This window comes from Portunus trituberculatus, chromosome 13 (genome assembly GCF_017591435.1).
Source record: "Portunus trituberculatus isolate SZX2019 chromosome 13, ASM1759143v1, whole genome shotgun sequence".
Taxonomy (NCBI): domain Eukaryota; kingdom Metazoa; phylum Arthropoda; class Malacostraca; order Decapoda; family Portunidae; genus Portunus; species Portunus trituberculatus.
The window spans coordinates 10,422,459-10,434,958 of NC_059267.1; the positions used below are offsets into that span (position 1 = coordinate 10,422,459).

Here is a 12,500-nt window from a genome sequence, read left to right on the forward strand (position 1 = left end):
TGAAGCCGAAATAACGTTGTAGGCCTATATAGCATCACCCGAGAATTATGTAGGCTTAGGGACGAGGACATGTCAAATTAGAATGGTCTCCCCTTACAGCGTCACCATTCCGTTTTCTTTGGGGTGGCTCTGGGGGCGCGATAGGCCAATCAAGGGCCAGGGCGGGACTTGAACTATCGTAGGTTGACTATCTTTCTCTCTCACCATTTATAGCATTTATCATATCTTTGTTTTACGTTGACCTTGATAAAGCGGGAATAAAAGAGAGGAGAAGAAGGCTGGGAGTCAGTAGGGAGGGTGACTCTTGCGGCGAAGGGAACCAGGACACACGCACAGAGACACGGAAAGAGACGGAAGGAAAAAATAAGCGTCTTGGAAAATTTAGAGAAGTTACCCATTTCGTTTTGCGGGGAAAAAGAAAACGGGTGATGATTTCGTTTCTCTCCTCGTGTTCTTTATTATTATTTTTCGCCTTCTTTTCGTATTTATTGTCACAGTGAAGTCAGGAATTGTGGAGAGTGGGTGAAATGTTTGATAAAGAGAGAGAAGAAGGGAAGGGAAGAGGAGAGGAACAAGGAAAAGAAAGACAGGGATGTTTGATAAAGAGAGGGAGAAGAAAGGAACACGAGAAGAGAGGAGAGAAACAAGGAAGAGAAGGACATGGATGACACTTGAATAATGGTGAAGCAACAACACAGTATCGACTCTTATCAAAAACTCATCACACGAAAAATTGAAGGAGAAAAAAGTTACTCATTTTTCGCTGGTCTTTGTTATCGTGTGTGTGTGTGTGTGTGTGTGTGTGTGTGTGTGTGTGTGTGTGTGTGTGTTAAAGGTACGTAAGTGTTGATTTATTCTTTCTTGCTGTCTCTTTCGTTCCGTCCTTTCCCAGTGACGCGCCGGAGAGCAAGTGACGTGCAGTGGTCAGAAGAGAGGAGTTTGTGTGCACGCGGTGATGTTGGCGTGGCTGCTGTACTGGAAAACTAAACTCAGAAACAACATCTCTAAGAATAATAGATAGAGGAAACTAGAAGGAAGGAAAATGACTGAAAAAAAATATGTTATGAATGAAAAGCATAAACGTGAGATACATTTAGTCTGCAACGAAGAAAAAAAAAGATGTATGAATATTAGAACACTATTAAATTGACACTTGGACTGGAACTATAAAAGATAAATGAAAAGGCTAAAGAAAACGAAAAAGAGAAAAGAATCAGCAAAGACAATAAAAACAATAATTCAATACTATTCCTCGTATCTGACATGACTGACCCTGTGTTCTGTACTTTCACTGACGATGTATTAAAAATGTAACGACGAAAAAAATGTGTTTGTGTAACGATAATCACTTTCCTGTTATCGTTATCGTGGCTATTGTTGTTGTCGCTGTTGTTATTGTCGTTGTTGTTGTTGTTGTTGTTGTTGCTGTACGTCTTTACATACATCTATTGATCTTTACCTATTCTTACCTGTGCACCTCTCCTTACCTGTCGTTACCTGTCCACACGTGTCTCCCATGCCATGACTAATGAGATCTGGACGCCTGCAATGCTAGCCACGCCCTGCAGGTTGTGTGTGTGTGTGTGTGTGTGTGTGTGTGTGTGTGTGTGTGTGTGTGTGTGTGTGTGTGTGTGTGTCATATCCCTGCAGGTGTTGTCTGGGCCGTACTAGAAGGGCACAACGGTAGATGATGATGATGGTGAGAGTAATGATAACGAGAAGAAGAAGTAGAGATAGAGAGATGCTGCTGCTGCTGCTGATGATGATGATGACGATAGTGATAATGATGATGATGATGAATGAGAGGAGGAAAAAGAGGTGATAGAGAAAATAGAACAGATCAAACTCTCTCTCTCTCTCTCTCTCTCTCTCTCTCTCTCTCTCATAAATAAACACCCTCCGCCCACTCCTGACAGCAATAGGAAGCCCCGCCCACGCCACGCCCATACTGATCGTTAGTGGGCGGGGCAACTCTGCACGCGCCACCTTCTGATGGGAGGAAGAGGAGAAGGAAGGAGGAGGAGGAGGAGGAGGACTCTATACCACTACCACCACCACTGTAAAATATCAGATCATGTCAAAATTCACTCTGTCATCTCTCTCTCCTGCGCCCTTGAGTGGTGGTGGTGGTGGTGGTGGTGGTGGTGGCGGCGAGAGAGGATTTCTAGTACAGTTTCCGCTTTGATTTGATTTCAGTTTTCTTTTTTCTTTTTTTCCTCCTCCGTTTTTTGTTCTCTTTGTTGTTTTCATTAGTTTTGCTCGTTTTTTTTATTGTTTATTTATTTAATTTTCTACTTTTTTTTCCTCTTGCGTTCTATTCTGTACTTTTCTTTTCTTTTCTTTCTTTTTTTTCTTTCTTTTTTCTTGCATTTCTTTAATATTTTCCTCTGCCTTTCATTCTTCAAGCGAGTTTTGTCTCCATTTTGCCTTTTTCTCCTCCATTCACTGTTTTTTTTTTCTTTATTTTCCTTTTTTTTCATTTTCATTATTTTTCATCTTGTATTTTCTATTTTTCAATTTTTTCATTTTCATTTCATTATTTTCCATTTTTTTATTTTCTTCATTCGCTATCTTTTATTTTCTTTATTTTCCATTTTTTTTTTCATTTTCTTCGTTCACTTTTATAATTTTCCTTATTTTCTTTATTTTTCATTTTTTTTCATTTTCTTCATTCACCATCATTAATTTTCTTCTCCATTCACTATCATTTATTTTCTTTATTTTCCATTTTTTTTATTTCCTTCTTCATTTATCATTTTTATTTTCTTAATCCACCCTTCTTTATTTTTTTCTTCTCCATTCACCATTTTTCTTGATCTTTTTCACTCACCATCTTTTATTGTAGTTTCCAGTTCTTGTTTGTGCATTATTTCCCTTTTCCTCCTTTTTTTTATTCTATTTAATGAGTTTTGAGTTTAATTTCCCTTTTCGTTCGTTTTCTTTTCCTTTCCTTTCCTTTCTTCCATTTTCTTTTTTTTTAATTAGTGAGTTTTGAATTTATTTATTTATTTATTTATTTATTTATTTATTTATTTATTTTGCTTAACAGTTTTTTTCCTTTAAAGATAAAAAGATACTTATTCATTGTTTTGTTTATTCATTTCATTGATTTGCTTTTCTATATTTATTTCGAGGTTTTGCTTATTTTTTTTTTTAACTCTTAATTGGTAAAGATGAAGTGAAGAGAAAGAAGATGAAAGTCCTTATTTTTGTTAGACCTTTTAATTAATTACCTATTATTATTATTATTATTATTATTATTATTATTATTATTATTATTATTATTATTATTATTGGCTTGCTATCTTTTTTGTATCTCTTCTCAATGATTATTTATGTATTGTCTAAAATTATGCAGACTAAAGAAGAAAATAAAATACTAATTACTTATAAACTTGGTATTTAATTAGCTAACAAGAAATGAGCCGCCGTGGTACAGTGGAACCATGCGTGCTTTGGGGTCCGAGAGGTCTCCAAGCGCACGGGTTCGAATCCTGTCCACGGTCCGAGTGTAGGTTGGGCTTCCTCACTCGGGGCAACGGTTTCCTAGCGGGTGGGCTTTGAGATAGGAGGTACCACAAAAAATATCCCCTTTAGCCCAGAAAATCCCGTGAAAAGCTCCCACATGGTATAAATGAAAAAAAAAATGAATGAATGGATGGATGAGGCGTGTAGAAAATGTGTGGATTCTATCAAAGACATCTAAACTAAATGTGCCAAATGTTCTAAACCCCTTCAGTACCGGGACAATATTTACCATGAGTTTGGGGTATGACTGAACGATTTTGTTTAGATTACGAAGGGTCTATGAAGGTCAGAAGATTAATGACAGCAGTGTTCACTATCTCAGTCCCTACAGAAGTGTCTCAAGCTGTGTAAAATCACCAAATAGTAAGAAGAATAAGAAAACGCGTCCTGGTACTGAAGAGACTAACATGCGAGACAGTTTCCATAATTTTTGAGCAGCGGTGGTGATGTAACTATCCAGCTCTCTCTCTCTCTCTCTCTCTCTCTCTCTCTCTCTCTCTCTCTCTCTCTCTCTTTGTGCACTTTATCAATTTCGTATTCATTGGAGATAGAAAAGTATGAAAATGATAAATAAAGTAAATTAAAGTTAAATGTAGGAGAGAGAGAGAGAGAGAGAGAGAGAGAGAGAGAGAGAGAGAGAGAGAGATGGGGGAGGAACATGTTATCAAGGGGCCGGCGCTCCCCTCGTCAGGCTAATGCGTCCTATCACTGCTATCGCCACCTCCCTTCACCTGGAGGAGGAGGAGGAGGAGGAGGAGTCTCGTGGCGCGTGGCCGAAGGAGGAGGAGGAGGAGGAGGAGGAGAGGAGGGGAGAGTTTAAAAGCCAGGAGGAACGGAAGATATAGATAAAAGAGAGGAAGGTTGATAGAAGGTAAGAGCTTTTATAAATAGAGAGAGAGAGAGAGAGAGAGAGAGAGAGAGAGAGAGAGAGGCTTAGGAGGTAGTTAGGAGGTAGTAAATGTTGTTAGAAGGAAAATAATGCACATGTTGGAAGGAGGAGGAGGAGGAGGAGGAATAAAGGAAGTAAAGCGTGAAGGAAGGATGACGGAAAAAAATAACGAATGAACGAGGGAGAGGGAAGGAGAAGAAAGAGGAGGAAAAGGAGGAAGAGAAGGAGACGAGAGAGAGGGGACAGAAGAGAAAAGAGAAATTAATGCAGGAAAAAAGTAAAGAAATTGTAAGTAAGAGGAGGAGAAGAAGGAAGAAGAAGAAGATAAAGAAGAAGAAAAAGGAGGAGGAGAATAAGTTTTGGAAAAGAATATAGAAAAATACAAATAAAGCAAGAAAAATAATGGCTTTGCTGGAAGAAGAAGAAGAAGAAGAAGAAGAAGAAGAAGGAGGAGGAGGAGGAGGAGGAGGAGGAGGAGGAAGCACGTACTAGTAATGGTGGTGATGGAGGTTGAAAGTGCAAAGGAGGAGGAAGAGGTAACAGGCAGAGTAGAGGAGGAGGTGGAGTGAAGGAAGAGAGAGAGAGAGAGAGAGAGAGAGAGAGAGAGAGAGAGAGAGTGGGGAGGGGAACTAGTGTGTATAAACAAGGCGATAAGGAAGGAGTGGGTGGGCTAAATATATGTGTGTGAGGGGAGTGAGGGCTACCTAGGCCAGCCAGGCTCCCCTCACTCACTGACCCTCATTGGTAGAAGGTAAACCGAGGGAAGTATGAGAGGTGATGCTAACGAGGAGGAAGAGAAGGTGAAGGAGATGGATGAAGATGATTATGTTGTTTACTGTTATCATTTCATTACTATACTACTACTACTACTACTACTACTACTACTACTACTACTACTACTACTACTACTACTACTACTACTGCTACTGCTACTACTACTACTACTACTACTACTACTACTACTACTACTACTACTACTACTACTGCTACTGCTACTACTACTACTACTACTACTACTACTACTACTACTACTACTACTACTGCTACTACAGTTATCATTATTTTTCTGTTCTTTCTTTTTTTTCTTGTTCTTCTTTCAACTTCTCATATTCTTCCTTCTTTTCTTTCCTTTGCATGTCTTCTCTTTACTACTACTACTACTACTACTACTACTACTACTACTACTACTACTACTACTACTACTACTACTACTTTCTACCATGAAAACTCCAGACACGCTCTTCCGCTTCCTCAGATTTGGCATCCGGACTAAATTTTCTATAACAGCTGCATTTGATGAGCAAAATAAATACCCACCTCATTAATCCCTTCACTGGAACATTCTCAGCACAGTAAACTAACAATAAATATCAAAGCAAAATGAATAACGTGCGTGACTGAAAGTAAAGTGAAATAAACTGTTTTGCGTTACACAGGAGAGGAAGCAAACAACAGGCTCACTTCTGACTTACTGGGGCTACAAGACTATTGGTGATTTGCAATGGAAAAATGTCTCTTAAAAGATGCAGATCAGCGTTTCCCAGCCCGGTGTGTTGAAATCAGTTATAAGGAGATGCTGGGAAGTAATGCACACACTTCACTTTCTTTTATCTTTCTAATAACAAGATATCTGTTGGGGGTGCTTCATGTGCTTAGACATGACAACAGAGGGTGCTATGGTCGGAAAAAGGTTAATTGGCAAACGCTGATGTAGTTTGTAGGGAAAAAAAAAATGACGCAGCGAAAGTATTGACACACACACACACACACACACACACTCAAGATTAGCTATAATGCAAAAATATGCTTAGATAAAAAAATAGAAAAACTACCGGTGATTATTGACAGACTCCAGATAATCAGCGTGCTATCAGAGTGACGAGTCGGAAGCAGCAGCAGCAGCAGCAGCGTCGTTAGGGTGATAATGAAAGACTCCGTTACTAACACATCCTTTATCTCATCTTATCTCTCATAAAAGTAGGATACAGATAGGCACAGCATGGTCGTGGCAGGAGGGACGAGGGAGAGGATGGAGGCAGGGTTGTTGGGCGAGAAGGCAATATACAAGAACCATTATTCCCAACACTTTTGTCTTTACTAATTTCAAGAGTCTGTAGGTGAAGTTACACAGGTTTATAAGGATGCTTTCATGGTTTTAGTGAAAGGTGAACACTTCCTCTACATTACTGACAGAAAAAACAGTACTGGGAACCCGGCAAATCATTCCTGTGGCCTTGGAAATTAGTCTTGGTGAAAGCCCAATACGTTTCACAATTTACCCCTAAACGTGACACAAGATCATCACATTCATATAAATACACCATTATCATCTTATTCATCATCATCATCATCATCATCATCATCATCATCCTAGTCACTCACCTCAAATTTCCCTCACCAGTTTAATTAAGTAAGAAACACCTAATGAACCTTTATCTGGCCTCACCTGCCCCGCCTCTCCTTCACCTTGTCGCTCCCTCATTAACATCTCCTTATCACTAATTTGACACAGTTTCTTAAGCGCTAACTCCATCCCCGCCCGTCACGCCACCCACGCCCGCCGCACACGCACACACACACACACACACACAGACACACAGGAGGGGCGTGGGTGAGAGAGGGGCCCTGGGTTGGTCTTGGTAGAAGGAAGTTGGGGAAAAAGGGTGGAAAAAACTTATATTGAAGATGCGAGTGAGGGAATGGACCTTTTGAGACCTTTTATTAAGACTTTTTATGGCATTTATGAGACCTTAAGACCAGTTTTTGCATTGCTTTGGTGGCACTGGTTTTGATTTTACTGTAGAAGATTTGTTAGTGAAAAGATTGATGTGTTTGAGGTTCAGAAAGAGTATATTGCACATTTCCTTGTATTCTAGAGGTGTAATTAATGTGCTTCTCTCTCTCTCTCTCTCTCTGGTGTTCTTCATTGGTTTGGTTTATTTATCAAGTAATATGTTTTTTTTTTTTTTATTTATACCACGTGGGCTTTTCACGGGAATGTCTGGGCTAAAGGGGATACTTTTTGTGGTACCTCCTATCTCAAAGCCCACCCGCTAGGAAACCGTTGCCCAGAGTGAGGAAGCCCTACCTACACTCGGAGCGTGGACAGGATTCGAACCCGTGCGCTTGGAGATCCCTCGGACCCCAAAGCACACATGGTTCCACTGTACTGTATTGTTCTATAGATTTTCAGTCATAATCGTTTATTTTATTATTGTTATTATTACTATTATTATTATTATTATTATTATTATTATTATTATTATTATTATTATTAGCATTCAACTTTATGGATTCAGCACCAAATGAACTTGACTCGTCCCTCCGGTGCTCGAGGTGAGGCTAAGTTATTTTTAGCTCAGATTAAGTTACTTTATGTTAGGTTAGGTTACATCAGGTCAGGTCAGGTCTTGGCTTGACTCATCATTATAGGCGGGGCCATAAGTATTGCATCAGCCTGCCCGGCGCCCTGCAGCACTGGGTCCCAGGTCCACTCCCCACCTCCGCTCTGTAGCACCAAACTTCAGCACAAGCATGGCCTTGGTGGCCGGTCGGGTGGAGAACACAGGTGAGGACACGCCACAGAAATTCTTGGACCGAACGAACAACGAACAACGCAAAGACTTAACACGTAACCTACAGACTAGAACACTACGCTATGCCATGCCCTCCTACGCGGCACGCCAAGCCCTCCGCCGCCTCGGGAAGTGTGCTCTGAAACACTCCTGCGCCGCACCGCCACTGCTTTCAATAGGCTTTAGTCAGGTTACAATGGTTTTCAAGGGTGTTTTTACGGTCCTGGATATTGGCTAACTCCCATATCTATTAGGAACTGGCAACATTGTGGGTCTTTTTTTTTCATATTTTGGTGCCCTTGGCCAGCTGTCCCTCCTACATAAAAAAAAAAAATATTAACAAGATTTCTACATTATTAACAGAAAAAAGCTCTTGAAAACCTGGCTGATCATTTCCGTAGCGCTTGAAAGGAGTGGTGGTGAGCGCAGAGTGTCCCAGAACACAACCCATCACTCCCGAGGCGGCCTGCCCAGCCCACCATGACTCACACAGACACAATCTATCCATGACGCGTTACGCCACACCAGACACGGCTAATGTGCGGCCCATGGCGGTTACAATCACTTCACTTAGCGAGTATAAAATCATCATCATCATCATCATCATCATCATCATCATCATCATCACACTAAAGACTTACTAAATCTTAAAACAAAATAAGCAATGAATCTGCTTCTCTCTCACAAATACCAAAATAGCACACATCTCACCACCACCACCACCACCGCCGCCAACACCACCACCACCACCACCACCGCTACCCTGTGACGGGGCAAGACAAGGCTAAGCCTCACGGACTTATTAGGAAAGTTAAAAATCACTCACAAATAAATAAAATATTAAATGGAAGCTTCACAAGTTGGCTGTACAAGAACATTAACAGTTATATATGCGGGCGCGCGCGCGCGCCCACACACACACACACACACACACACACACACACACACACACACACACACACACACACAGTGAAACACTTGAACTGTATTTAGAGTTGCACTTTCCGGCCACTTGAAACTCTCTCTCTCTCTCTCTCTCTCTCTCTCTCTCTCTCTCTCTCTCTCTCTCTCTGTTGAAGTTTATAATGGAATATCTAACTTCCTGACGTAGTGGGAATGGCAGTAATGGTGGTAATGGTAGTGTGGCGGTGGTAGTGGTGGTGGTGGCGGTGGTGGCGCTGCCTCGTGCCGCAGCCCCAGCAGGCCGCGGGTAGGTGGCGCGCGGCCCCGCAGCCTCACACCGGGGGCCTGGGCTCCTCACAGGGGATCAGCGTCTCAGCTCTAACCTCCGTCCGCCGCGCCACCCTGAAGTCTCTCTCTCGGATCAGTGGAGGTCAGCAGACAAGCACCGTGCCGCCCCCGAGCCATGGCGGCGCCCTGCCAGCGCGGGCTTGCCTACTCACTTGCCCTTCCACGAGAGGTGCTCCAGGGAGTGCTGGTGCGCGGTGGGGGATAGCGGGGAGGGGTGGCCCTGTAGGCCAGCGCTCAGGGTGCCGGATGCCACGATATGAGGCAGCATCACCCCCGGAGAGGCGTAGTGAGCCACAGAAGACAGGCCCGAGCGGCGGACACGGAAATGGGCAGCTGGGTCTGACCCACGGAAGTCCCCTGCATGGCAGCGCCCCGCGTGGCGACATTGGCGACCCCTGCCACTTGGTGGGCGATGGTGTGGTTCTGGGCCAGGCTGGGGAGGTCCGCCAGGCCGCTGGTGGCTCGGGGAGACAAGGGCTCGTCCTTCACGTCATAAGACAACGATGCCACTGCGGACACCGAGGTGGGGGGAGTCTTCACGCTGGGCAGGGAGTAGGTGGGCAGCATGGACGGGATGTTGGCGCCCAGCAGGGAAGCAGAGGAGACGGTGGGCGAGGACACGTGTTGGCTGTAGGGGGAGGACGGGGAGCCGGTGCTGTACATGGCTGGGTAGGTCAGGGACGGCTCCGTCTTGATGGCGAACAAGCTGGCTGGGGAGGAAAGGTGAGGTGAGACGCGGCAGTACTGGTGACACTGCTCAGATATACCGCCACCATCCTCACACACACACAAACACACACACACACACACACACACACTTACCTGAGGGCGAGGAGGACGGCTGATACTTGGAGGAGGAGATGGTGGAGGTGGAGGAGCTGGTGGCGGGGACAGTGGCGGAGGTGGAGGAGGAAGTTGTGGAATTAGAGGAAGAGGAGGAGGTAATGGTGGAGGAGGTGGTGGTGACGCCAATCGTAGCAGAGGAGGAGGTGGAGGAGGAAGAGGAAGAGGAGGAGGTGGAGGATTGCTTGCTGTCATTCCTGTTCTTGGATTTCCTCTTCCTTGTCTGCGGGAGTAAGAGGAGGAGTCACACTGATTACTTGGCGACGGTGCACGTACAGGCATAAGCAGAAAGCACCTTTTTTTTTATTTATTCATACCATGTGGGCTTTTACGGGAATTTCTGGGCTAAATGGGGTACTTTTTGTGGTACCTCCAATCTCAAAGCCCACCCGCTAGGAAACCGTTGCCCCGAGTGAGGAAGCCCAACCTACACTCGGACCGTGAACAGGATTCGAACCCGTGCGCTTGGAGACCCCTCAGACCGCAAAGCACGCATGGTTCCACTGTACTACGGTGGCACCTTTGACCGTTCCACAAGGTAACACAGTAATGAAGGCAGGGAACTTTGTCAAGAGAAGAGGCACAGCGGCAGGTACTGTACACTCATCAAATGAATACCCAAACAATATATTTTTTTCTTTTCAACTTTTTTTTCTAGAGAGGTACAAATTAATCAGTAAATCTTCGTTGACTTATTCTTCTTCAGTTGCGAATGAAATAGTAAAGCCATAAATCTTCTCTATTTTAACTATTTTATGGAGGCAGAGGATCATGCAGCTATTTTCACTCTTCTTCCCTCCTTGACTGACTCACATGTATAAGAAAAGACTGATGGAACCTTATCCTCAAATTGTGAATGACCCTGTTGCCTTTATGATGACCGACACCTTAAGATAATGAACCTTTCCTCTCTCTTTGCTGCTCTTGACTAGTGAATCTCTCAAACAAACTGGACAGGTGAGTGAATGTGTGAGGCTTACCTGGATGCTCTCCTTCTTCATGGTGATGGGGCGGTTCACGTTATGCAGCTTGAAGTAAAGACCGCACGCATTGCACACCGGGTCGCCTTGGCTGTTGCGGCGCCACAGGGAGGTGACTGTGGTGTGACAGTTGGTGCAGATCTGGCTGGACCGCCGCTGCCCAGACTGATGAGAAGCACAGTGTTTGTTAGTGTTCTTTCTGGTGTTGTCTTGTTATTTTCAGTGTTTGTTTGTTGTTTTTATCATTAGTTAGATGTTCAGGTTCTCTATTGATGTTGTTTTTATTGAGAAGTTATGGTCAGTATCTGTTGTTGTTTGTTATTATGTAAATGCTGTGCTCAATAATTATGCTGATTTTCTATTGTCGATTTTTTAAAATTATGTTTAGGTTCTTTTGTTATTTTCTTCATCTATAAGTTACTCTATTGTTATTGTTTTTATTTAGTTATGCTCTAGTTCCCTTTTATCAGATCTCAGTACATGTGCATGAATGAAGTCACTGAATCATTGAATCACTCATAAAAATCACAATGAAATCAGGTAAAGGAAGCTCCTGATGCGATTAGGAAAAGAAGAAAAAATCGTCACAAATCAGACGTTTTAGTGTATGCTATTCCAAAGCTGACGACAAATCAAACCTTGCAAAGAACAAACTCACTACGTTAAATCTTCACCAATCAAGGTACACTCAGCTGACCTAACCTCACACCACCTCAGAGAGCACACAAGCGGCGCCAGGCAGGAGGGTAAGCGTGAGGCAAGCATGGGAGTGAGGGCGAGGGATGGAGGCGAGAGAAGGGAGAAGTGTTGAACGAGGGATGGGAAGCAAGCAGGGGTTAGGGAGGGACGGGGTGGGGGAAGGCATGACCTACCAGTCTCCTGCTCTTCATGGTATCATAGCTCCGAGGCTGGAGGCCGTAGTAGGGGTAGTAGTCGTCCACTGCAACAAGCAAACGGGAGGAGTTAGTGGCAGGGGAGGCAGAGACAGGGGGCAAGACAGAGACAGACAGAAATAGACAGACAGACAGACAGCAAGGCCACTGTAGTAACTCAGGCCTCAGAAATGAACGGGGCGCGGCCTTCCCTCCACCCCCTGATAAATATGCAGGGGGCGGGGAGAGGCGAAGGGCGCCGGGCATGGCGTAGAGCATGAGACTGAAGCCGCTAGGAATGCACGTGCAGCGGAGGGCTGTGGCTGTGCCTCCTGTGGCGGTGACGTGCAGGGAGGGCATGGCCGGGGGCGGCAGTGGAGCCCTCCATGCCGCAGGAACTTACTGGGCGGCGCGTGGGAGTCCGGCCGAGGGGCCTGTTGACGCCGTTGCTGCGGTTGTAGAGGGCGCAGGCGTTGCACAGGTAGTGGCCGGTGAAGTAGTCGCGGCGCCACAGGGGAGTGCTGGACACGCCGCAGTTGGCGCACTCACGACAATCCCAGCC

General features: G+C 44.3%; 1 protein-coding gene and 1 long non-coding RNA gene across 8 annotated transcripts in view; one reads left to right on the forward strand and one right to left on the reverse strand.

The window, feature by feature from the left end:
* Positions 1 to 1,221, forward strand: part of LOC123503317 — a 13,238-nt gene extending 12,017 nt beyond the window's left edge. Inside the window, exon 2 of the long non-coding RNA XR_006674411.1 lies at positions 893 to 1,221. This is a non-coding gene — a long non-coding RNA (uncharacterized LOC123503317). The remainder of the gene's footprint in view (positions 1 to 892) is intronic.
* The window catches only part of LOC123503310 (chitinase-like protein PB1E7.04c), a 55,756-nt gene that overhangs the window by 1,421 nt on the left and 41,835 nt on the right, over positions 1 to 12,500 (reverse strand). For 4 of the 7 annotated variants that reach the window (XM_045252981.1, XM_045252979.1, XM_045252982.1 and 1 more), the window contains exons 7-10: positions 12,342 to 12,500; positions 11,067 to 11,231; positions 10,066 to 10,309; positions 6,355 to 9,953 (exon numbers count right to left, since the gene is read on the reverse strand). The exon at positions 12,342 to 12,500 is cut by the window's right edge. In XM_045252981.1, the coding sequence (XP_045108916.1) occupies positions 9,511 to 9,953; positions 10,066 to 10,309; positions 11,067 to 11,231; positions 12,342 to 12,500 (1,011 nt within the window). In that variant the 3' untranslated portion in view covers positions 6,355 to 9,510. Of the gene's footprint in view, positions 1 to 6,354; positions 9,954 to 10,065; positions 10,310 to 11,066; positions 11,232 to 11,938; positions 12,007 to 12,341 lie in introns of those variants that run through there. The other 3 variants (XM_045252983.1, XM_045252984.1, XR_006674406.1) reach the window with 2 other exon arrangements.